Source organism: Polyodon spathula, chromosome 23, assembly GCF_017654505.1.
Source record: "Polyodon spathula isolate WHYD16114869_AA chromosome 23, ASM1765450v1, whole genome shotgun sequence".
Classification (NCBI taxonomy): Eukaryota; Metazoa; Chordata; class Actinopteri; order Acipenseriformes; family Polyodontidae; genus Polyodon; species Polyodon spathula.
The window spans coordinates 6521787-6544637 of NC_054556.1; the positions used below are offsets into that span (position 1 = coordinate 6521787).

The window sequence follows — 22851 nt, forward strand, 5'->3', positions numbered from 1 at the left end:
TATGATCTACAGAAATATTATAAAAAACTTAAGAGAAATGTTTAGGTTTTTTGTTTGTTTGTTTTCAAACCATTTGAAATGTCCAGGTCCTGAGATCATTTATCTTGTGATCTTGCAATGACATTTTCTACTGTTCCTAATGAGACAATTTCAGAAGTGATTTTTCTAACATAACCTTGCTCTCTGTCACATAAACTTGTTTGAAACATGTTTTTCAATGCTCTCCCCCATCTCTTTTTAAATATTAACCAAAAACCCTAACAAGCCAGAGTAACTTATTAGTAAAAATGACCATTGCTTAAAAAAACGATGCCTTATGACTGCGCTCAGTAATCAGTATAAGAATTAATGACGTGAACAACATTTATTTTAAAAATTAAAAAAAAAAAAAACAGTAGGTAAAAAGTAACTAAAAACTATACTAAAGATGTTGAGCTTTCTGTAAGACAGCTGAACTAGCCAGCTAGTTGTTTGAATGCAAAAATATTTACTAATTGGGTTTAACAAAAAATATACCAAATGTATTTATCAAATTAACAATATCAGAGCTGCAAGGAATTTCAAAACCTAAATGCAAGCAGTTGAAAATAGCTTCAAATTGTCCTTACCTGAAGTGTCACAGGTTAGGTCTTTGTTGGGTGTATCTTTTCTGTAGACCACATGAGGCTTGTTGTGTTCTTCATCATAGTCTTTGCCTTGGTGATTTTGGAGAGGTTCTACAAAAAACTCCCCTTCTGGAGACCTGAAAGTGCCAAACTTAAACACAAGGGCAATACGTTTACACATTGTATCACATAATGCAAGAAGTTTAACTAGGAAAACTAAACATTACCAATCTGAGGTTTAGTTTGTTTTATTATACCATTGTTTAGTTCGAAGTAATTCTCTCTGTCTCCAAAGAGTACTCAGTACAAGTAATAGGGCTATGTTGAGGGTCAGTGGGGAGTGGGTTGTTAATGTCACTAATTACTGGAACATATAGCCTATCCAGGAAACTCATGTTGTTTATTGGTTTGCATGTTAGGACTGTAGCTTTCTAAAAGATGAGAGGAGTGCCAGAGAACAGTAATGTCAATCGTGTTTTCATCAAACACTCCCTTTTTAAGGTAGTACAACAGGGTCATAAATAGGCGACTACGAAGATACCTTATGTGTATTTAATTTGAATAACAATACAGTGAGAATTTACTCCTTCAATATTCAATTTTGAATTATCAAGGGACTAGTCAGTACACGCCCACCCCTTCAATGTGCCAATTGTTTTTTACACATGAAATTAATTTTCGTTCCTTAACAATTCTGAAGGAGCTAACACTGCACCGCCCACATGCAACCCAAACAACGTTCTAAAGCAGGTAAACAAACTAGCATTGCGCAGCATTATTAAAGGCAACACGTTATGCAAGCATCAGGATATGTATTTTGGGAGATTATACTACTTGAAACTTACACCTTTGTTTACACCTCAGTTTTAGTTGACACTGCGTCTTTACTACTGTACTACGAAGAGACTTTAAACGGTTTTTGTTGTTTGTTTGTTTTTCTTGCTTGGTCAAGACCACGAATAATGCTCGCATGGTTTATACTACATTCTTTATTAAAGGTAAGGACAGTTCTGCTTTATAAATTAATAGAGTGTTGTTTATGCATTTTTAAAGCTGTTCCATTTACATACAGATATGTTTCCTCAGCAGTACTGCCAGATTCAATTTCTAAATAATTTTGGCCTCTTGGGGTGTTGACTACAGTGATACTGATATTACATAATCACATGTATGCCCATCTTTAAGCATTCGAAATATAAATATTGAAAACACATTACTGTACCCGCCGTCTAATGTGTTTTCCGTCATTACAATAGCAAGTTCCCAAAACCTTCTCTCATTGTCAGTTATGCAAAGGTTACGCCTACCCATGACATTTTAACATCTCAACCCCTCTCGTTGACGTCATCTAGGCTCTTTTTTTATTTTTTATTTTTTATCTTACTCGAAAGTCATCGGCAGAAAAGTTTAAGACACCCCTGTGCATTTGGTTGTAGCGTACACTAGTATCATCGTATGCTTGTGGGACACCAAACGTTTGAGCTTTCATGAAAGTTACTGATCGTCATGTTGTATGCTTCTCAACTCGGGAGTAGACTTAATTAATAGATTAATAGATTATATGGATACTTACCAAACCTGAGCAGAGGCTAATAACGGCAGTGTGTTCTGGCTTTGCATTGACATATCCAGTGTAAAAACAGTGCTTAAAATCAGTGTCCTCTTCATTGGAAAGATCAGTTTGGTTATTGCTGCGAGGTACTCCAAGTTGCGTGACCGTGTAAAGAGGTGCAATAAATCCCGAATCTGCGGTAAGGTTCAGGTGAAAATCCTGCCCAAAAGCCAAAATTCTGTAGTGAATTTGTGAAGAGTGCCAGAGGTCAGCGCCACTGCCCGAATTATCAATGCTTCGCTTTTTCCTTTTGAAGTGCATGCTAGAGGGGAATGCTTCACCAACTTCATTCACTCTTGTGGGAATCACTATATCGAAAACACCCTGCTGCTCAAGCAGTTTTGCTGAAAACGGGGGGGAAAAAAAATTGCATCTTCAACATAATGACATTGTAATCTATTAGTAGTGTTTTGGTTAAATATTGAATTGGGTGTTATTTAAAGTAATTAGCCAATTGAAGTACACTGCACGAAAACGTGTACATTTTGTCTAAACAGTGTATCAATGTCAAAGACTTTCCCAGATTTACAGTAATGCCTATTTATTTAGCATTATAACTTCATATTGTTAAATCCAGTAAGTGAATAACTGTTTATTTTCTTAAAAAAAAGTGTGCTGAAAACAGTTCTACGTTATTTAGTATCAATCCATTAAATAGTTTTGCAACTTTACCTTGTCTTTCATGTATATGGGGGTTCACTGTTGCCGCTGTTGCTACATTCAAGAAGTCTGGGAGTACAAACCCCAGTGCCCAAAACACAAGATGCATGATTGTCCGCTTTACTTAGAAAGCAGTCCTTAAATTAATTCGAGTATTCCTGCAACCTCAGTCACAGGTTTTAAGTAGTTGTATTCCAACCTTCAAACTGTGCGAATCTGCTTCATCCAACTTGTTTACCTCCGACTTTTGAGTGGCAGATTTGGCATCAGTGATTTGCGTTTTTTCTGGAATCTCTCACGTAATCTCTGGTGAACAAGCATAATGTAAAGAGAGGTCCACAATCAAAGACAGTTCTGGTGGGTTTCTTTACTGTCCCTTGCAGCCTCTCAGTACTCCCTACACGCTTGTGCAAGTGGGCGGGTTTAAACTCTCTGAAGGTACGAACGTTTTATCACGCCTTTTCTGTCCTCCCCAGCCAGATTGAATGGCTGTATTTTTAGAGGACGCGGTTTTTGTTACAATATTAAATTAACGCATAGGGAAAATGCATTTAAAAATATCGTATTGCATAAGTAATATATCACACGTCATTGTGTGGATGGGGGGTGGGGGTGTTCTTGTAGTATGGTTATGTGGCCAGCAAGTACAGTACAGTACAGTACTACAATAATTGTGTCAAGGTTCTGACACTATCAACATTATAACATCATGTTCTAGATTATTATTTTTTTAAATAGACATAATTTATGCCAAGCTGCTTTGAGACTGATAGAGTTTACTGTGTTTCTGTGTACTGTAGCTAAACATCATGTCTTCTGTTTAAATGTCAGCGTTTTTTTTTCAACAATATTTTATATTATATATTGTGTCAGTTTTCAAATGTAAATGTTTCCCTTCTATCTTCAAATACAGAATCAGTATTTTAGATTCAGTCATTTTAAAATGTATTTAGATGGGGGGGAGGGGTTGTAAAATAAAAAAATAAAATTCCTAGCTTTTTCATAATTATTCAGTAGGGAACTACAGCAAAAGTAGCTGCTGCATTGTGAAAGATAACATTTTTAGAAAGTGATGTACATGTTTGTAGTGCTACATACAGTGATCATTTTCAGCATTGCAGACAAAATGCTGCAGGCACTGGGGCTACAGTGAACAAGCTTGGAGACATTTTAAATAATGCTTGCAAGCTGGAAGAGCCTAAATTACTGACCTTGACAACCAAATAATTGGTGGAATCAGCAGTACAAGTTATCTATCCATTCTTATATGAAAGTCTGTCCAACATCCTGCCAAGTGTTCCTATCAGTTGAAAATTCTGTCCATCTTCTCTGTAGCTGTATTTATTTTCCTGCTTGACTATTTCTCAGTTAATATCTTGATCTGTTTTTTTATGTCTTCTCATCTCAGCTTTTTTTCAGTACTAGTACGAGTGTCCCGTTTTAGTACATATGCTTCTCAGTCCTTCCTTAGTGGAGTATTTGTTTTCAGACAAATTCCTTCCTTTAATACAACCTTTTATGTAAGATTTGGTCATCATTTTCAGCCTGTGGGTCTCTTGATTTTATTCATTTCAAATTTCAGAGCAATTTCTTTTTTTTTGAGGGGGTGCTTAACTGCTGATCTGAACAATTCAAAGTATAAAATGTATATTCCACAGTAACGTAAAGCAAGTTCTGCAATTGAAAAGGTACTTTAAAAGCATAGGGCTGCCTTTTTGATCCCTTTGTTCCTCCAGGGTGCTATTCAAAACACAGCAAGTAAATAGAGATGCGCCTCTCGATCTGAGTGGGTTATCAGGAATAGTAGAAATGTGGATGGCTGTAAACCTCCCTGTCCAGAAAGTGGCTAATGCTGATGAACCACCTGGCAGGATAAGGCTGTACCATACATCACATAAGGGGGCTGCTAGCTGTAAAGTACTGACGGATGTAAAATAATTAATTCTAAATAATCCACTAATTTTGTAGGCATTAAGATGTATACTGTAAATGATGGAAAATGTACAGATTGACAAATAGCTTTTCAACTCATTTTTGATATTGTGCTGTGCAGATGTGCAAACAATTATCTGATTTGAAACGCTGCAGCCAAGGGGCATGGAAGTGTGTGCATGTCAAGTTGGAGCAGCTGAATACCACACTTCAACCACACCCAGGACAGGAAATCAGGGGCTGCTGTAGCATGCGGTCTACATGTGGTCTAAAATAATGGAGGATTGATGGAAGAAGACGAAGGCATCAATCAATCAATCAATCAATCAATCAATCAATCTGCTGTATGACCCAGACAGTGAATGCAGGTGGTAAGCAAGCTGAATCGATAACAGCAGTGCACAAGGAGTTAAGCAGAGGGGATGTTAGTCATGTTTCATTATGCAAATCTCTAATGGCACCACAAAATAAAAAACTTTCACTTGACACCATTGTGTTAACAACCTTGTTTAATTGTGATTGCAGATGTATAGTGTGGAAGTCATGCTGCACCTGGATTGCTCAATGGTTACTGTTCAAGGTGGCAGAGTAAACATTTCGGCATGCTTTTCTTCCACTTAGTCCAATGTTGTGCCAATGCATTCTGAACATAGAGGCAGATCAAGTTCTGTCAGTAATGTTATATTTTTGCCTGAGGACAAGGATTGTTTCAGGACTGCGATTATTCATTCTACAAAATTGAAAAACTGGATTGAATAGCACAGTGCAGACTTCTTACCTCTCAGCCAGGACTGTGCCCAGATCTCAAGCCAACTGAGTACCTGTGGGATGAACAGAAACCTTGTCTTTGTCACCTGTACAAAAATCTCACTTACTGGTCACATTGTTGCTCTCACATCATATAGATAGACATCTACACGGCATTCTATTCACTAAAATAACAGCCCATTGAAATTAACGAAGATACCCACTTCAGATCCTAATTTTTGGCAGATGGTAAGATGATTCATATAACATTTATCATTATTATTTTGTGGTGGGTAGTTCTCTAATATGGATATGTAGCTACTGCAGTAATTATTTAAATACTTTCCAGATTTACAGTTCCAATAAAAAAGGCTTTAATAGCAAGTCATGTAGCAACAAAGAATAATATATTAATGCTGGGTTAACTAATTCAATTTGCCTTTGAAATTGTTTTCAGGTGTGCTTGTATACACCCATATTTAGGTAACTTGCCATTACTTGATTTTGTCTCTAAAGCATGATAATTACAGATGATCTGATGAAAACTTATACTTAAGCAAATTTCTGAAAATATTATGTCAGCCGTTTCTGTGTGCATAAAAGATGACTGCTCTGATACACATGTGCTGTAATAGATTGAAAAGACTGATACCCAGGGAGCACACATGTTGCAGTGACTTTTTGACTATACACCCAGCCCCAACTTCTCCTCGAAACAAGTTTGCAAAGAAAACCAGCTGGTTGGCTTTAACTTTCCAAGAACAGAATGGAGGAATACATAATAGCAGCTGCTGTAGCCTGTTTTGTAATAAACAATGATGCAGCCTTGGAATGGATACAGAGCAGTGAAACAGGAACATTTTGACAGCCACCTTCATGGCACTTGGTGGGCTTTTTACATTTTTTGTTGTCTGTATATCAGATTTTTTTACCCTTCATGGTACAAGTCATGTAACAAGTTTATTGGCAGTTTCTGTATAAAATAATGTGCCCAACAGAAGTTTCCTGTGTGTGCTGGCCTTAAGGTTTACATACGGTATATTGTTGGAGATAATTTTCTTCTTAATATTATTGTGCCGGTTGGAATGACGTAGTATATACTGAGCACAGCTCATGGTTTAATGAGAAGACCAGGTTTTGTCGGATCCTGTTCTCTTATTAATTACAAACTGGTGCTTCTGCGCTGTGCTTCCTGTCATGTTAGGCGTGGTGCATCCACCTCCAATGGAAGAAATCAAGATAAAAGGATGTGACTCTTAGTTCGGGTAATGGTGCAAGGTTCAGAACTAAGATTCAGTGATAAATCGAATCTATCTACTTTTACACACAAAGCAGACATAGCTAGTGGCTGAGACTCATACATTATGAAACTATATGAAACCCTGTTTGAGTTCCAACAAAGGCATAGAAATACTGCACCTGGTATAGTGTATCATTGCTAAATGGATCAGTCAGTTTATATATGTTATACTACTTGTTTATTGAAATCCCTTGAGAGCGTTCAGAGATGCTAATACTTTTTTTTTTCCCCTTTCAAACAGAAAATATATATTCTTGTTAGACATCAAAGGGCAGTGGGATATGATGTAGTGTGTGGTTTTGGGAAGGATCTTACATGGCTCTTGTAATTTTACTGCCTTTATGTTAGAAAGACCTTTAGAGAAACTGTAAAATCTTATTTTAAATGTATTTACATGTGATAGAAACCCACCTTCATAGGGATTTGTATTTGTGCCCACCTGAGTGGGCACTCAGTTTAGACAAAGGAGGGCACCAGATCTTGTAACACTGTTGTAAATTATTAAGCAGTAGTTCTAATAATGTTTCTCTTCCATTAAAGTAGGCATAATAATATTTGGAGATAACCTCACTTGAGCACTAACTCTTGTGCTGATGTTTCCTTCTTTCATAATGCTTGTTTTGTACCGGCTGCTTTTGTTTATGGGAGCATGATGTCTGTATTTTCTTAGCAGCTGAAATTAAACCTACATATTTAAGATCAGGGTGTCAAGGATCTCCCTGTAGTCATAGTAACACATAGAAGCAGAGATAGTATTCGTAGTAACACATATAAGCAGATATACATGAATTTGAAGTTTTCACACATTTGTGGCAGTTCATTATCGTAGCATGGTTTTATTTAAACTACCAAGACAACATTTCTAGCCAGATGATACATGACATCAGGTTGTGTTTTTTTATTGTGCTATTCAATAAATGATTCAGTATGTTCCCAGTTTTCTATAAATCAACATGTTTATAAAATTAAGACTTCTCGCCGCAAATTACGTAACGTCATTATAATAGAGTAAAACCGACGGGTAAACAAAAGTTGTGGTTTCTATCTATGCAATGATTATGAAAGGTTGTCTTTAAGATTTAGCTTAAAATCATAGCGGCATATTCTGTTCAGGCTGTCTTTTGAGAAAGTTACAGATTTTGCCTTGAATCGGCACACAAATGTGTTTGGCTGTTGTAAACCACTGCTTTTCAAATGTGTTTGCCTTTCAATGCAGCACAGCTGTAACCTGGTGGAGGTAACACATGTGCTTGTGCCAGAAATACACACAGCACATTTGGACCACCAGGAGTTTTTAATTGTTCATGTTCATGTTCACATAGCATATCATAATTGTTAAGAGCTGTAGTCACTAATGTTTTAAATCCACCCCATTATTAGATTCAGTACCACTGTCACTGCTTTCATTATTATTTTGTTAATCAGTTTATAGTCTAATACACCCTGTCCTCCACATAGTCCCTCATGCTTTTGTTAACAATCCCATTTCAATGAATTTGATGGACATTTCATTTTATTATTGAGCAGAATTGCCTGAATAAATATAACTGTATTGCTTTTACAATGTTTATAAACAAAAAAGGAAAATCTGACTAGGAAAAAAAAAATGGTGAAATGGGATCTTTGCCTTTTTGATCGCTGCATGTGTAATGTCTTATATGATGCAAGTACCTTAAGATAGAACAGATGCTTTTCATATCCTCTGTAATTGGTACGGGATGTTTTCTAATGTGTGTCTTCATTTATTTGGAAATGATGATACTCGTGCTGTGCATGTATATAATGTGTGTTAAAAGGGTCTTAGGTTAGTGGCTTCCCTGTGACGGAGGTATGTGAAAGTATATATGTACAAAGTGTCTATTTCCCACCCAAATCATACTTAGTGGATTCAGTCCGTTAGGTACATTTGGTACCCTTAAGAAAGGTCTAAATAATGGTTTTGATTTTACATATATCACTTTGTGGCCCATGTTTGATTTGTATGTAAGTATGTATTTACAGCATATATAATGGCCATACATACCAATTCCTTTCAGGAGTGTGATAGTGTAGCGGAATGAAACATTAGTGGACTGTAAAAACAACATGTTGTAGTTCCTGAGGTCCTCATTTCCTGGAGCCCCATAATATGTAACTGAATCTTTCTCTCTTGGAAATACCCCCTAATTTCAAGCACTTAATAATAACCTCTGAATGAGTGCAGGAGCTAGCTTTTCCACACAGTTACTGGAAGAGTATATTAAGACTCTGCCTAAATATTTGGAATAAGGTACTGGATTGAATTGCTATGTCACCAGTGATGACAGTTCTGCCTGCTGGCTGCTTCTTGGTCGTCCTCAGTGGTCTTTCAGGCATGCTTAAACAATTTAACTTCACTTTCTCTCCAAATGATAAACAGATAAGGACAAGAAAAAGGCTTCTTTTTAAAAAAAAAAATAACTTCAACTCCTTGGTCATCTAAAACAGTGGATTTTCTGATGCGTTTTTGTGTCACCCTGAAATGTATATAAAAAGTTGATATCTACCGTCATAGTTAAACACATGGTATCATTATGCCCCTATTTTTTGTTCCTCTCTTATGACTTTTAAAATAATTTTAAAAAACCCTTTAATATACTGTGAACTGCGTCAACTATGGTACACAAACGACATGCAGCGAACCGTCAACTTGTCAGGCAGTGCTTTCACCACTGTACAATTCTGTCTTTAACAGCTCCTGGGGTGACCGCTTCACTCTGGAACCAGGCTTTAAATAATAATAGCATTATTGAAAAGCTGTTTGATTCAGTTGAAAGAGTGCTTAACCTCAAGATAGTACAAACCTTTCCCCCTTTCTACTGATAGAAAGGTTTACAAAGTAATTCCATTATATTTCCAATTCAATTCATTTCAATACTGAAGGCATGAAGCTGTCCACTTAATGAAGCGACTGTGAACTACTTACAGACTTGACTACTACCAAAGGATTCATTAGTCAAAAACTGTACGTTGTACATTTGTGAATAATGAGTTATGAGGTTATATTGTGATCACAAATAAGTCAGTTTTTGTTTTTAGTTATTTTAAATGTATGTTGCAATGCTATGTAAGTATTTGCTAAGCAAATTTAGACAAGATGCGGCTGAGTTCATTTTATTTTATTGTATGTTACTCATGTTTTGCTTTATTTTAATTGTCTGTTTCCAGTTATGGCCTCATTTGAAATGAGAATTGAGATGCCAGTCGTGGCAATGAAATTTGACGGCACATAGGGCTCCAGCCTTTTCAATATCTTAAATTAACATTTTATTGATCAGCAATTTCCAGGGCAGCTTGTGATCTTATTTAATAAATTACGTATTTTACAAGCACATCCCAGCTAATCAGAACACATTGTTTCCAAGCCACACACTTTGTAATAATGTTATTCTTATTGGACATTTCGAGTAGTATGGTGGAACCGCTGTGCTGTAAAGGGTGACACTTGGAAAACTCATTCGTTTGTATTGCCCCCTCACATACACCTACTCACCTAATATCATGTCTAAAGTAATTTCACACTCAGAAAGAACTGGTTCATGAATTTAAAAAGACACGCAGTAGAATACCCTGAGAAGCTTTGAGAGAGAGGGAGCAGACCATGGAAGGGTGAGGAGGAGCCACAGTAGAACAATGACCTTGTTCTAGTGAGACGAGGGCAGCGACTCTGGGACTTTATCACCTGCAAGAGTTCTGGTGCTTATGGCTTCCTGTATAACGTGACTGTGAGCACTTCAAGCAGCAATTGAATAAACAGCCTGTAACACTAGTTGCACACATTTTTCATTGAATCGTTTTCTAATGTGACCACATGATTTATTAGATTCATACGAAAATTATAATTTAAAAAATAGGTTAATATTATACATTTTATTTAGATTTTAACTTTGCTCTCTTCTTCTTTTGGTAAAACTGAAACTAAATAAACAAATATCGCTCTTACTTTTAACTGATAAAGATTTTAGCAAATGCATTAAATTAAGCATAACAGCAACTGAAAAAAATGCACTGATTTAAAAAGCACAGAAATTACTAATAAAACAGTATCTGCCTCTGCCAGCTGCAGTAGCTCATTCTTTTGTTATATATAGTTTGGTGTTCTGGGTCACAAATTCTATTCTCTTGCTGTCATTGCCTTGAGAATAGTTTGGATCCAAGCCTGCTGGCAGACCCACTGTGAACTTAGCAGGATATGACTTCCAAACCTTGTCTAGATGGCAGTTTCACAGCAGTGAGCAAACCAGCATCGTCAGGCATCCATTGGAGGCATAAAAGTGTTTAAGAAGCAGTTTTGAAATATTGGGAAATTTTCCAAAATATCGCTGTGAAATAAAAATGGCTTTTTTTGAGGTTGTAATATCACACACAGTACAGAATGAATTTATGAATAAAATACAATTTTTTTTTTTTTATGTAAATGTTCTTTTTGGCTTCTAAACTATGTTCTATCAACTTGATAGGGCATCTGAATGCTTCCTTCTATACTAATACAATATGTTTACATTATTCACTGGTCAGATTTCCAAACTTTGGCTTTGGTCCACAAGTTATTGAAGTCTGTTGTGAATTCATTGTATTTCCCTTAGAATTAGTTAATCCTTGCTTAGCCACAGGAAATCTCCTAAGTGAATGGAAAATAGTTCTAATGACTTCAGTCTAAACTATCAAGAGATGTAGCTGACTGAAGCAGTTTCTCTCCTACATTAAAATACTGTGCTTATATTTTACTAATAGGATCAGGTTCAGGGGTTACACACATTTTCAATTTAATTCAGGAAGTATATCTGTAATGTAGCTGTAAACCATTATTATAATTAAAGATCACACAGATCATTCTAAAAAGAAGTAAAACTACAGTAAACTCTAAATTGACATACAGCTAAAAACTGTAAACCACATTAAATACACTGCATTTTGATTTTGCAAATAATACTCTAGTTCAATGTTGAGAGACACCATTAAATATAGAAAAGGACTTTCAATATGAAACACGTTATGATTTTACTGCTCTTCAAATGCAACCAAAAGGTTTGGATGAGTATTGGGTTGGTCTCTGCCATCTAAACACAATATATTTTAATAAACCACAGAGTAATACTAAAAACTCAGTTCTCCCCTTTTCATGTAAATGTAGGAGATGATTTCTGCTTATACATGTAAGTGAAAAAAAGGTTCCACTGCAGTTAATTAACTTGGGATGAATATGATACTGTGGGTCAATGCATTTTATCTACTACAGATTTGTTATAGTAGCTACAAAGTCTGCTTTGTATTCTAGGACTATCCTGGCTTGTGTTTCATGAATTGTTGGTGCCAGATTCACAAGCTGGTTACAATTCTTTAGACATTTTGTTATATGAATTACTGTAATTGTTTGCAAGTACAGGAAATATCATATGTTGGATAGCTGAAACTCCTCCGAATCATATAATAAGAAGTGTTCCTTCTTTAAGTATATGGCAGTATTTAATGGCATGAGCTGAAAACTAATAACAGTATTATTATATTAAAATTGAGAGATTGGACAACACACCTCTGTCAGATTGATCATATTGAACATATTAGTTGTGTTATTTGTATGCTAAATGTTCCCCTATTTTGCTAGATTTCGTTCTAACTGGTTTTAGTTACACATTTGACTGTGCTGGCTTTGCCTTTTTAATCATAAAGCAATAATGGTTGCCTCACTGGTTTTGTGTTAGCATCATCACAAAAGGTTTAAAAGCTGTTTAAAAAGAAAAGTAAACACAGTGCAGTAAACTTGTTATTATTCAAGATTTGTAATTTTACAAACATTCTGTGGATGGTGTCATGATTATTAAAATAGAACGTTAATTCCCAAAGGTTCCAAAGGTCCCAATTTGAAGATAAACTCTTGTTCCTTTTGTTTCCGAGCAACATTTGTTCCATAGCATTGATTGATCACACAGACTGTCATGTCTTCAGCAGTTTGAACATTACTGTTGAAGAGACGAGCTACTGGAAATGCAGTGATGTTAATGCTACTACTTCTTAAGTAAAAAATCTATCTATCTATCTATCTATCTATATATATACACACATATACACTCATGTTTGAAAGGATGTATGACTGCAGTGTACAAATTACACAAAGGTTTCATTGATTAAAAAGTGTAGCATTCAGAACACTGTAATCAAGGAATCAGTTGGAAACTGCTAAAACATCAAGCTATTCAGGAAGGCATTTTCTTTTTAAAATCAATTGTACAGCTAGTCCCCCTTCTCTCATTAATGTTCACATATCAGGGCTCTTCAAAAGTCACTTCCTAGAAGCAGCAGGAGAGGGAGGACTGGAAAACCTATCAAGTCAATGTCTGTACCTGGTTGGTAACTACAGTAAGCTAGTCTATCTTGTGCAGTACAAATTCATTTCCCATAACCCCATATGTTTTACCTTTACGTGATTTGAGAAAAGCTTCCTGTAGGTTGCCTACTATCAGCCTGAAAAAATGTGCAGAGAAACCAAGACTTTTGGAGAACATATGAACAATAAATATAGGTCCAATAATTTTAAACAAAACTAGGGTAAAACAGATAACATGCAGAAGAAAGAGCTTTGTGTTGACCCTTCATGCCAGGTGCTCTCTACCAGTCTTGGAGTATATTACAGCATTTTGTTTCCTTTGAATAAAAAAAAAAACATAAGGAATGGAATGCCCTTTTTCTTTGATATATAATGTGAAGCAGTTAAGCATTGCATTTAATATCAAATCTCAAAAGGCCTGGGAAATCATGTCTTATGTAGCAAAAAATACAAAATAGATCCTTTCAGACATATACTACTAACTGAATTGTTATTACATGTTTTGACGGCAGTGCATTACATAAAGGCAAATCAAAGGTAAGTTTGAACACTCAGTTTAACAGAAAACTTACACAGAATGAAAATATTTCTAGTGAGTTTGAGGTTTATCAAGAACAGTGTACAGCATTGTACTTTTACCATGACATGTTTATAATTTGTGCAAAGGGTCTGAATAAAATTTCAGGAATAACAGAGTGCCTCTAAATATTCCTGCAAACTAATGTAAACTATGTATTATCAGTAGAAAACAAGACTGTGCTTCTGTGTTTTATGGTAGACCCGGTCTTCTGCTTCTCCTCTCCACTCCACAAAGGTCATTGAACCACAGTGAGCACCCCCTGCAAAGCTGTTTGTAGATCCAGCATGGATCTAAACAAACTGTGATAAATGATAAGCTTTTCTTTTTTTTTTCCTCCACAGACACATTGATCTTAAAGACATCAACAGTATCTTGTCAATTGATTAAAAAAACAAAAAAACAAAAAAAAAACACTTAGCTGTAACAATTGTTTCCCTTTTTTCTAAATTCCTTAAAATTACTAACATTGTGTAACTCTTTGCATTAAAACAAGCTTGTCCTGTATAAGAATAGCATACAACCACATACAAGTAATGATAATAATCTAACACTATTGGTAGCTAGTTGACCATTGGAAATTTACCGCTGGTCCCCAATTAAATCTGTTGATGGTCGTTTGTTTTTTTGCTTGCATGATAGACTTCAATTCTGAACATGCATGTAATGCTGTGGAAAAAAAATAAATAAAAAATGCTACGACTCACTGATATAAAAGGCTAAAAGGTGCAAGATGCTTGTTTTGCTAATGAATGTAAATTGAACATTTTTTGGACACCCATATTAAAAAGACTCAAAGTACACCACTTTGTGTATTGCATGTATTTAAGCAACAAGACAATTATTTGTAAGTAAAGTAAACAGTAAACTTATAAATGAAGCACTGTACATTACAGGAAACACGTTTGCTTCTTAACTATACATGCTGACTCCACATGGCTACGTTCCATGTCACCTTAAGGCAAGCTTCTGTTTCTACACAGGAAGGTTTATAGGTTCAAACATTGGGTCCTCTCGTAAAAAACACTTCTACTGCCGTTGGCTATCCATGGAACAGTGTGAGGGTGTACGTACCCTCTCATTTATTGTGGATCTGCACAGTTTAAAAGTCACTTTTTTTTTTTTTAAATGAATAATTGCAGAGCCAACAGAGCCTTTCACTTACTGTTAAAGGCACGTAGAGAGGACATTTTGGAATTTTGTTGCCATGTTAGTCTTTTAAAGAAGGTACGTTGACAGCCTAAAGCAATAATTTAAGTCGGGTTTTTGGCCTATTGTAAGTAATATCCAATAATGCAAAACTGAGTCATATTAACCATACTCATGTTATATACTTTATATGCGGCTCAACTGAAAAGTTATATAATATTTGCCTTTCATTCAATAGATGAGTGTTTATCAAAATGAAATATTGAAGAATAGATTTTTTTTCAGACAGAGTACATATAAATAACCTTATACTATATATAGCTAAGAACACATGTTACAGGTAACACAATAGTAAGAAGTGAAAGCTTCACTCATACACATCTGTAGGGTTAGTTTTTGTACTCAAGCCCAGTACTGGAGGAATTTAACAGTTGTGTTTCCAATGGTGTGCCTAATTTATGGTGTGATAATAACTTACTGGAATATAATTACATTAAAAGCCGTATGAATGAAAGTAAATACAAGGCAAAATAGACAGATAAGCAAACTGTTTTTTTTTTTTTTTATAATAGTCAAATTGCATTATAATTTATAATAATTACAAAAGAAGTGGAACACCTATAAGAAGGAAGGCAGCACATATTTTCTCCATAAAAATACAACTGTTACTGGGGAGAAATACCTACTAGTTAGTTTCTAGATGAAAACAGGACTTCAATTTGAAATCCCTCTTGTGTCACTGTGGTTCAAATCCATACTGTGCAGTCATTTGCTACTGTATGCGTCAAGGTCTTCAAGCATATTGAATTGTGTTCAAAGTTGAAGGGTAAACAATTCAGTCCTTAAAAACCACTCTGATTTAATTAACCATAAAAGGCTTTTTCTACTAAAGCTGATGGTACTATACTGATAGTTTGCTTTTTCAGAATCTGCCTGTGAGTGTGTGAAGGGCAACATCCAAACTGAGTAATAATGAAATGGCAAAATCAGCGTTACCAGTTTTGTTCATCAACACTGCCATGCTTTGGTACCTTTTAAAAATCCCAGCCACAGTGTTTTTATAACATCATGTTTTAATAAAGATCTGCCATGGATCTAATTATCACAGCACAGTTTAAGCAAAGAGAGTCATGGACCTTGGCTCTGCTCCATGACACCTGCTTCACTACGTAAAGAGTGTATCTGTCATTGGTTCTACCTTTTGGTTTTGCAGAGCAGTGTTGCACGTTACCTAAAAATCCCTCAGGGAACATAAGTAGGACTTGTATTGATGCAAGATGTAGCTCAATGGGTTTTTTTTCTGGTACAAATATTAGGAATAATGTACATATTAAGACTGTAGTTGATATATAGCTCTAGTTCGAGTGATTTATCAATGTCATCAAAAACCTGAGATGGATTTACATCATTATATCTTCATGCTGTACATTATTTGTTATAATAATTAGTTGCACACAATTTGATTAATTGCTCTGGTTTCACACACGCATATTAAACATGAAACTAGAGAAACTAGAGTGTGTGTCTATATATTATAGAAACAAAATGATTGAAAAATTTGTTGGGAAGAACTGACTTCAAAATAAGAGGGGCATAGAAAAGAAGAAATGCTCATTACAGAATCAAATTGTCACAGAAACCCGAGATGGAATTGTTCCCTGTAAGTCACTGAAGAGGCCCATCTATTATAGTGGGTGTTCTGTGACTGAAAATAAAAACTACCAATCACAAGACCAGGAACGGAATCCTACTTTCAATTAGATGACCATTCCGGACCGATAAGTGCCAGTTGAATCCCTGTAATGTGTCTCTGTCTGTCGCTCTCTCTCATTTATTTATTTATTTGTTCTTGACTTTGAAACATTTCTTCACCTAAATCATTCACCTAAAATAATTTTGATATGCTGATTTTGCTTCTTAGGTTTGTACAGCTGTTTGAGGCAAAGTTGAGGAGGTCAAAGTCCTATACAGTTTTATATTACGGTTTTATAAAAGTAATATGAAACTGTATATTCACAAGGGAATGTGGGTTCAAAGCAGCTGTGGTACAGTTTTTTTTTTTTCCCCAAATGGCATGACCACTATATTTGTATTTGTTTGTACACATTTATCTTTACTGTGTTTTTTTTTGTTTTGATTTTAACTGCATGTTGTCTGTTTGTCTGGAGGCAAATGTTCCAATACCTTTTATGCTTCTAAGAGCATCTACAAATACAGTTAGTTATAACCTTTAACTTAATCAAACCTTGAAGTCACTATGGGATTGCAGTCAACCTGGTCTTAACATAAAAATATCCGCAGTTTACACTTGGTTTTCTCGGACAACATCGAAGGACATCCTGTCTGTGAAAGTTTAGCTTTGCTTTTGATCATTTCTTTTCACTTGTGCTTAAAGTAGCTGCAGGCTTTACCCAGCGTTGGGTTTGTAGTCTACTTCACATCCTGTAGTTTGCACTCGTTTGGCTTTTTTTTCCATGGGAGATGCTGGCCACAGATTTCTTTGTAGTTTGTATTCCACAAGTAAGAGAAATTCAAACTTGTTTTTAACTCTGTGGTTTCCTGCATTCAAATATATTTTTACTAGTTTGGAGAAAATCAGTGCCGGCATTTGCTGTAATTGAGTGTTAACAATATTATTGCCTGGAAAGCCTGCATATTACACTATGTAAAGGACATTTGGTAAAGTGTACTAGCGTTTATATTTAAAAAAAAAAAAAAAAAAAAGTTTTCACTCCTCTGTCTCTTCACCCTCAATGAAATGAAACACAGAGGCTCAATTAACAATCTGTAAGGACCTCTCTTTTTACACTAGTACGCACTTACTTAAGCCAGAGGAAAATGTGTTTAATTAACCTCCATGGCTTGGTTACCAAATAAAACCTAAATAAAGAGGCTCACCCTGCAAGTGAAACTTTTGAAACAGAGCTACTGTAGATATAAAAAGTGATTTAGCACTGCTTGAAACTCTGTGCACCTCATCTTTTAAACATGACCTTTAAACTGACATAAAAGCATCAACATGTCCACTGTCCTCAGAGAACAGTTCTAAATACAGAGAAAATGGATGCATGACATTCAGCCAACACAAATACTTGCAGTTAAGCATCGCTGTAGAGAGTCTGTAAACATACCTACAGCACACTTCAACATAAACAAAGATTCAGAACCTCTCACATCTGCAACCTCATGAAAACTCAAGACAAAATTAGGTGAAAGTTACAATATTGTCAGAACAATTCCGCACAGCTTTGTTGGGGTAAACCTAGTTTCCCTTAGCAATGTCTTTTGGCAGGTCTGCTTGTGCTTTGTCAAATGACACTGCTTTAAGATATCATGTGATATTAGGAACAACAAGAGTTTTTTTTTTTTTTTTTAACGACTCATTTAACATTGTTTTAGAGAAGCATTGCAATCAGAGGGTGGGGATTCATATCATAGCAGTGTACTTATGAAAAAAGCTTCATTTATATGCTGGAGCAACTGTCAAGACCAAAGTGCTGCCTCTCGTATTCTTTTATTTTACGTTCAGGTCTGTTTTGTGATACAGAGCATACCCTTGTACTCAGTGGTACGAGCTGAAACAGCATACCCCTGCTACCAGGATCCCATGCTTTTGCCTAATGACCTAATTAACTTGGATAAAACTTCTTCTGTAAATGATACAGGGTAATGACCTCAAAGGAAACTACTTGAGCTGATAAACAGTTGAAAAAACATTCTATCTCATTACTTTCTCCTAACAAGAGCCTCTACTGGGATTCCAGAGGTAGTAGAATAGCTCCACTAACTACAAGAACCAACAAGGGTGTTCCTTATCTGTATTTGATAGAGACCAGAGCTAGAATTTGAAAAGGAAAATTGTATTTTCAGCTTACAGTCAGCAGTGGGCCAAGGCTTTTTGTTGAAAACGTATACAGGAATAAGAAAATCGCTCGAGTTTGTCTGTATTTTGTATAAAAATAGATAAATAATGTATTGCAGTTTTGGGAAGAGGAGATATATAACAAAATAGAAAAATGTGGTCACAAGATACATGAGTTAGATACAGAGGGATCAACATCGAATTTCCGGTTCAATATCTATTACTGAAACTAATATTATTTATGTTTATAGCTAGTTTCAAACCCTGTTTAGTACTAATATTGGACTATCTAATGCTAACTACATAAAGTATAGTCCAATTATTGCTATCAGGGGTCTGGGAAACCATCCATTAGTGATTTTGAGAGATAGTTAAAAATAATTCAACAATGACATCCACACTATGATATGTTTGCTGTTTTACCAAGTAGCACCTTGATCAAATAATAATAACAAAACAAAAACAACAACTGTTTTTGATTAAATTCCAGCCCCCCCCCCCCCCCCCCCCCACACCTTTTCAGAATCAGTGTAACTTAATAAAATGTAATGTAAACACACACATACTAATGTACTTTCATATGAGTGTGTGGTGAATAATCTTTCAATCAGCATTCCCTTTATATTTTGCAGGACAGCAAGACCAGACATGTGTCTGGTTTGTGTTTTAAAATGACATATTCTGTAATTTTTTTTTTTTTTTTTTTTTTTAATAATATAGGCCAAAGTTAAAGGTGAGTTACACAAAACAGAATCAATATCCAAATGTTTGATTTCCATTTGTTGTTTGATTTAAAATAAGCAAAACAGGAAACAGATTTTATTTATAATTCTTTTTTTTTTTTTATATATATCTGTCTGCAAATCTCTTACACTCTAAATGCATGTGTGTTTACCTAGTAATTACATGTAACTACACAAGCAGTTCAAGCACATATAGAGGGTGCCGTGAATAAGTACATGTACAGGTTAAAAATATAAATATACAAAACTGTAAATATAAAATCAAAACATGTAACGGACTATCGCCAAATACAATCTAACACATCTACAGGAGACTAGGAGTGGATTGCAAAAGTTTGGTGAAAATTAGTGCAAAATTAAGGCAGTTATCGTGTTCACCCGTTACAACGTAACAGACAGACACGATCAATGAGGACCATAATCCCATATGTTAATACAGTGTAATTGCAGAAGACACTAGTGACTTGTGTCAGGTAGATATGATTTTAGCTGCAACAAGCTTCAATGTTGATGTTTTTTTTGCATACCTACCACGTTTTAATTATTTTATAAGCTACGATCTGCCACATTATAAACTGTATCTGTTTGAACAGTCTAAACACATTGCTTGTAACGTCATTAAGTGTCAAAAAAATACTGCATATTACTTAGAAAAGGCTGTTTTCTTTTACATCAGTCCATACCATAAATGCATAAGAAAGGGTATACGTGAAACTTTGGGTTATTGTTGCTTTACAATATTGTACTTTTACACTGTATCTATGAGCTATAATGTTTCCTTTAAAAACACAGACTATCTGATTCATATAACTAATCCTGAATGAGGTGATATCATCACATAATGAAGCTGAGTGCTCACAATTTTAAATGGACACTTAGCCCATAGGAAAATCTGTTTGAAACCTGAATTGCAAACAGTTGGCAGTGCAGATTGGAATAAAGCAAATTCATTAGCTCATTAGAGCTATGTTATAACCACACTTCAAAATAAGGATATCTGAAAAGTACAGTTTTGAAGTGAAGTTATATAATATCATATGATATTTCCAAAAATTAAAATAAAGCATTTGATTCCTGTGATAACTAGCCAAAGTTTTAACACCCCTAACTGAAGAGGTTTTTCTTTGTTTTTTTTTAATATATCAAGCCTTGTTTTGTTGTATTGTGCTTTTAAGAGGAAGGGATATGACAGTTGGATATTAAAAGTCAGGTACGAAGACAGATCTCTAAAATCACAAGAACCTTTGTGTTTAATATGAACATGTAAAGGGTTCCAATACGCTATGCTATGATTTACTAGAGAAAATAAATACATCTATTTCAGAGAGTGGGGGCCATTTGTTTATATGATTTCTGTAATCTTTAGAAAGGTAGTTCAGTTTGTTTAACCACTATAGATGTACACATTGTCCCATAATGGCTATGAGAACAGTATTACAGTATTAAAATATCACTTTAAAAAAAAATTGATTCTATTTTTAGTTATGTTAAAAAAAAAAAAAAAAAAGTTATTTTTGCACTTTGTCGGCAGAGGAAGAAATTAAAAGTTACACATGGACGAGTCTAAAATACATTAACAAGCGCCTCGTTGAAAAAACAGCCTACTGTGTCTTAACCACATAAGGCATGCTTCAATCAGTTCTTATTTGTGCTTAAGATGGACTGGTTACTTTGCAGATGTACCCGAAGTATCAAGTCGTTTAATAATACATTAAGGTATGTAAACAAAATAGAGAGCCAACAAAGTTAGCTCTCTATGAAGTAAAAAGGGGGCTATGCTATGGTCGAATGTAATGAGGCACAGTGGAATTATTTTAAGTACACAACAGATGACTGTGGAACACTGAAGCATATGTTCTGTAACTAGAAATAATAAAAATGCATATAATATTTTTATTATTGCTAATTACAGAAGATCGATTGACTTATTAATAGCGTGCTTTTCTAAAGATTTATTTTAGACACAGGAAATTAACTATCATATATTTAGATGTATTCATCATTTGGTATCCTACAGAATACCAAGCATAAATAAAACTGTTTGCTTGCTTTAATTAATACACAGCAGCAGGGTATTAGATGCATTTATATTGTGTGTCTTATAAACATCTCTTTCTGTATTTAGACTAACTAATACATTTCATTTTTAGAGCTCTTTACCAGTCACAAAACATTCATGTTGTAAGACCAACAAAAAGAGTTACACAAAACCCTTTTTGTTATGTTTTTTTGTTTTTTGTTTTTTTTGTTTATTTGTTTTAAACCTCACAGATCTCTTCACCTTGACAGCCTCTCTCTTCATACAGACTGGAGACTGCCCAGAACAAACATTTCAGCCCTGTAAAATACCTGCCTGCTAATTAAAGGTAGGCAGGTGACATTATTAACTTACCTCCTCCTGGCTCCTTCCTGTGACATTCTGGGGAATGTAGTCTTTAAACTCATCTTGGACTACATTTGTTTCTCCTCCTCCTCCCCCTAGACTACCACTCATATATATATATATATATATATATATATATATATATATATATATATATATATATATGTGTGTGTGTGTGTGTGTGTGTGTGTATATGTATTTACACACACACACACACACACACACACACACACACATATAATTTTAGTTTTCAATTAAAACAATTTTATTCTCAGTCGTATTAACAAGACATTTTTAAAGTTGCTGCACTTATCCTGGTATTGTTTTAGTTTGAGCTCCTAACTGTTCTTATTGCTCTTCATGTTCAACATATACTGGAAGGGAATCTGCAGTCTGGTAATTGCTCTACTCTACTGTCTCATCTGGTGTCTTATTACAAGCAATCAAACAATCAAAAGCATGCAGGGTGTTCCAGTGCAGCACTTTAAGTAAGAAAGTATGCCACAGTAGTTTCAATTGGCTTTCAATGTTATATTGCAGAGAGGAAGTTGGAAGTTGGTAAAGTTACTTACATTATGCAAACAGTTTTGTTTATAGGAAAGACGGGTTGACCTTGATGTCGGGGAGATACTTTACCCACAGGAGGAGTAACTGACATCCGCCTATCCTGCAAAATGAATGAAAGCCTAATCTCTGTTTATATTTCATAACATTGCCCATTATTTTATTACTATGTGAGAGTAACTGGCAAGAGACGTTTATATGAAATGCTTTTTCCCATAAAATCACAAAATAAATAGAATTGTTTTTCTGTTTATTTTTATATCAACAGGATCTTTACACTACCAACTACTCTAAAAAAAAATTAAAAAAGGAATCTAATAATTGATTGCTTTCCCTGCCGTATTGGCACTGTACTTATATATTATATTCTTTAT

General features: G+C 35.0%; 1 protein-coding gene and 1 long non-coding RNA gene across 4 annotated transcripts in view; one reads left to right on the plus strand and one right to left on the minus strand.

Moving 5' to 3' along the window:
* Positions 1–3288, minus strand: part of LOC121298346 (A disintegrin and metalloproteinase with thrombospondin motifs 9-like) — a 49220-nt gene extending 45932 nt beyond the window's left edge. Inside the window, exons 1-3 of one of the 2 annotated variants that reach the window (XM_041225439.1) lie at positions 2890–3287; positions 2179–2561; positions 609–756 (exon numbers count right to left, since the gene is read on the minus strand). In XM_041225439.1, coding sequence (XP_041081373.1) covers positions 609–756; positions 2179–2561; positions 2890–2986 — 628 coding nt within the window. In that variant the 5' untranslated portion in view covers positions 2987–3287. Of the gene's footprint in view, positions 1–608; positions 757–2178; positions 2562–2889 lie in introns of both variants that reach the window. The other variant, XM_041225441.1, reaches the window with a different exon arrangement.
* The window catches only part of LOC121298349, a 77161-nt gene continuing 55655 nt past the window's right edge, over positions 1346–22851 (plus strand). Inside the window, exon 1 of one of the 2 annotated variants that reach the window (XR_005947274.1) lies at positions 1346–1603. This is a non-coding gene — a long non-coding RNA (uncharacterized LOC121298349). The remainder of the gene's footprint in view (positions 1604–22851) is intronic. The other variant, XR_005947273.1, reaches the window with a different exon arrangement.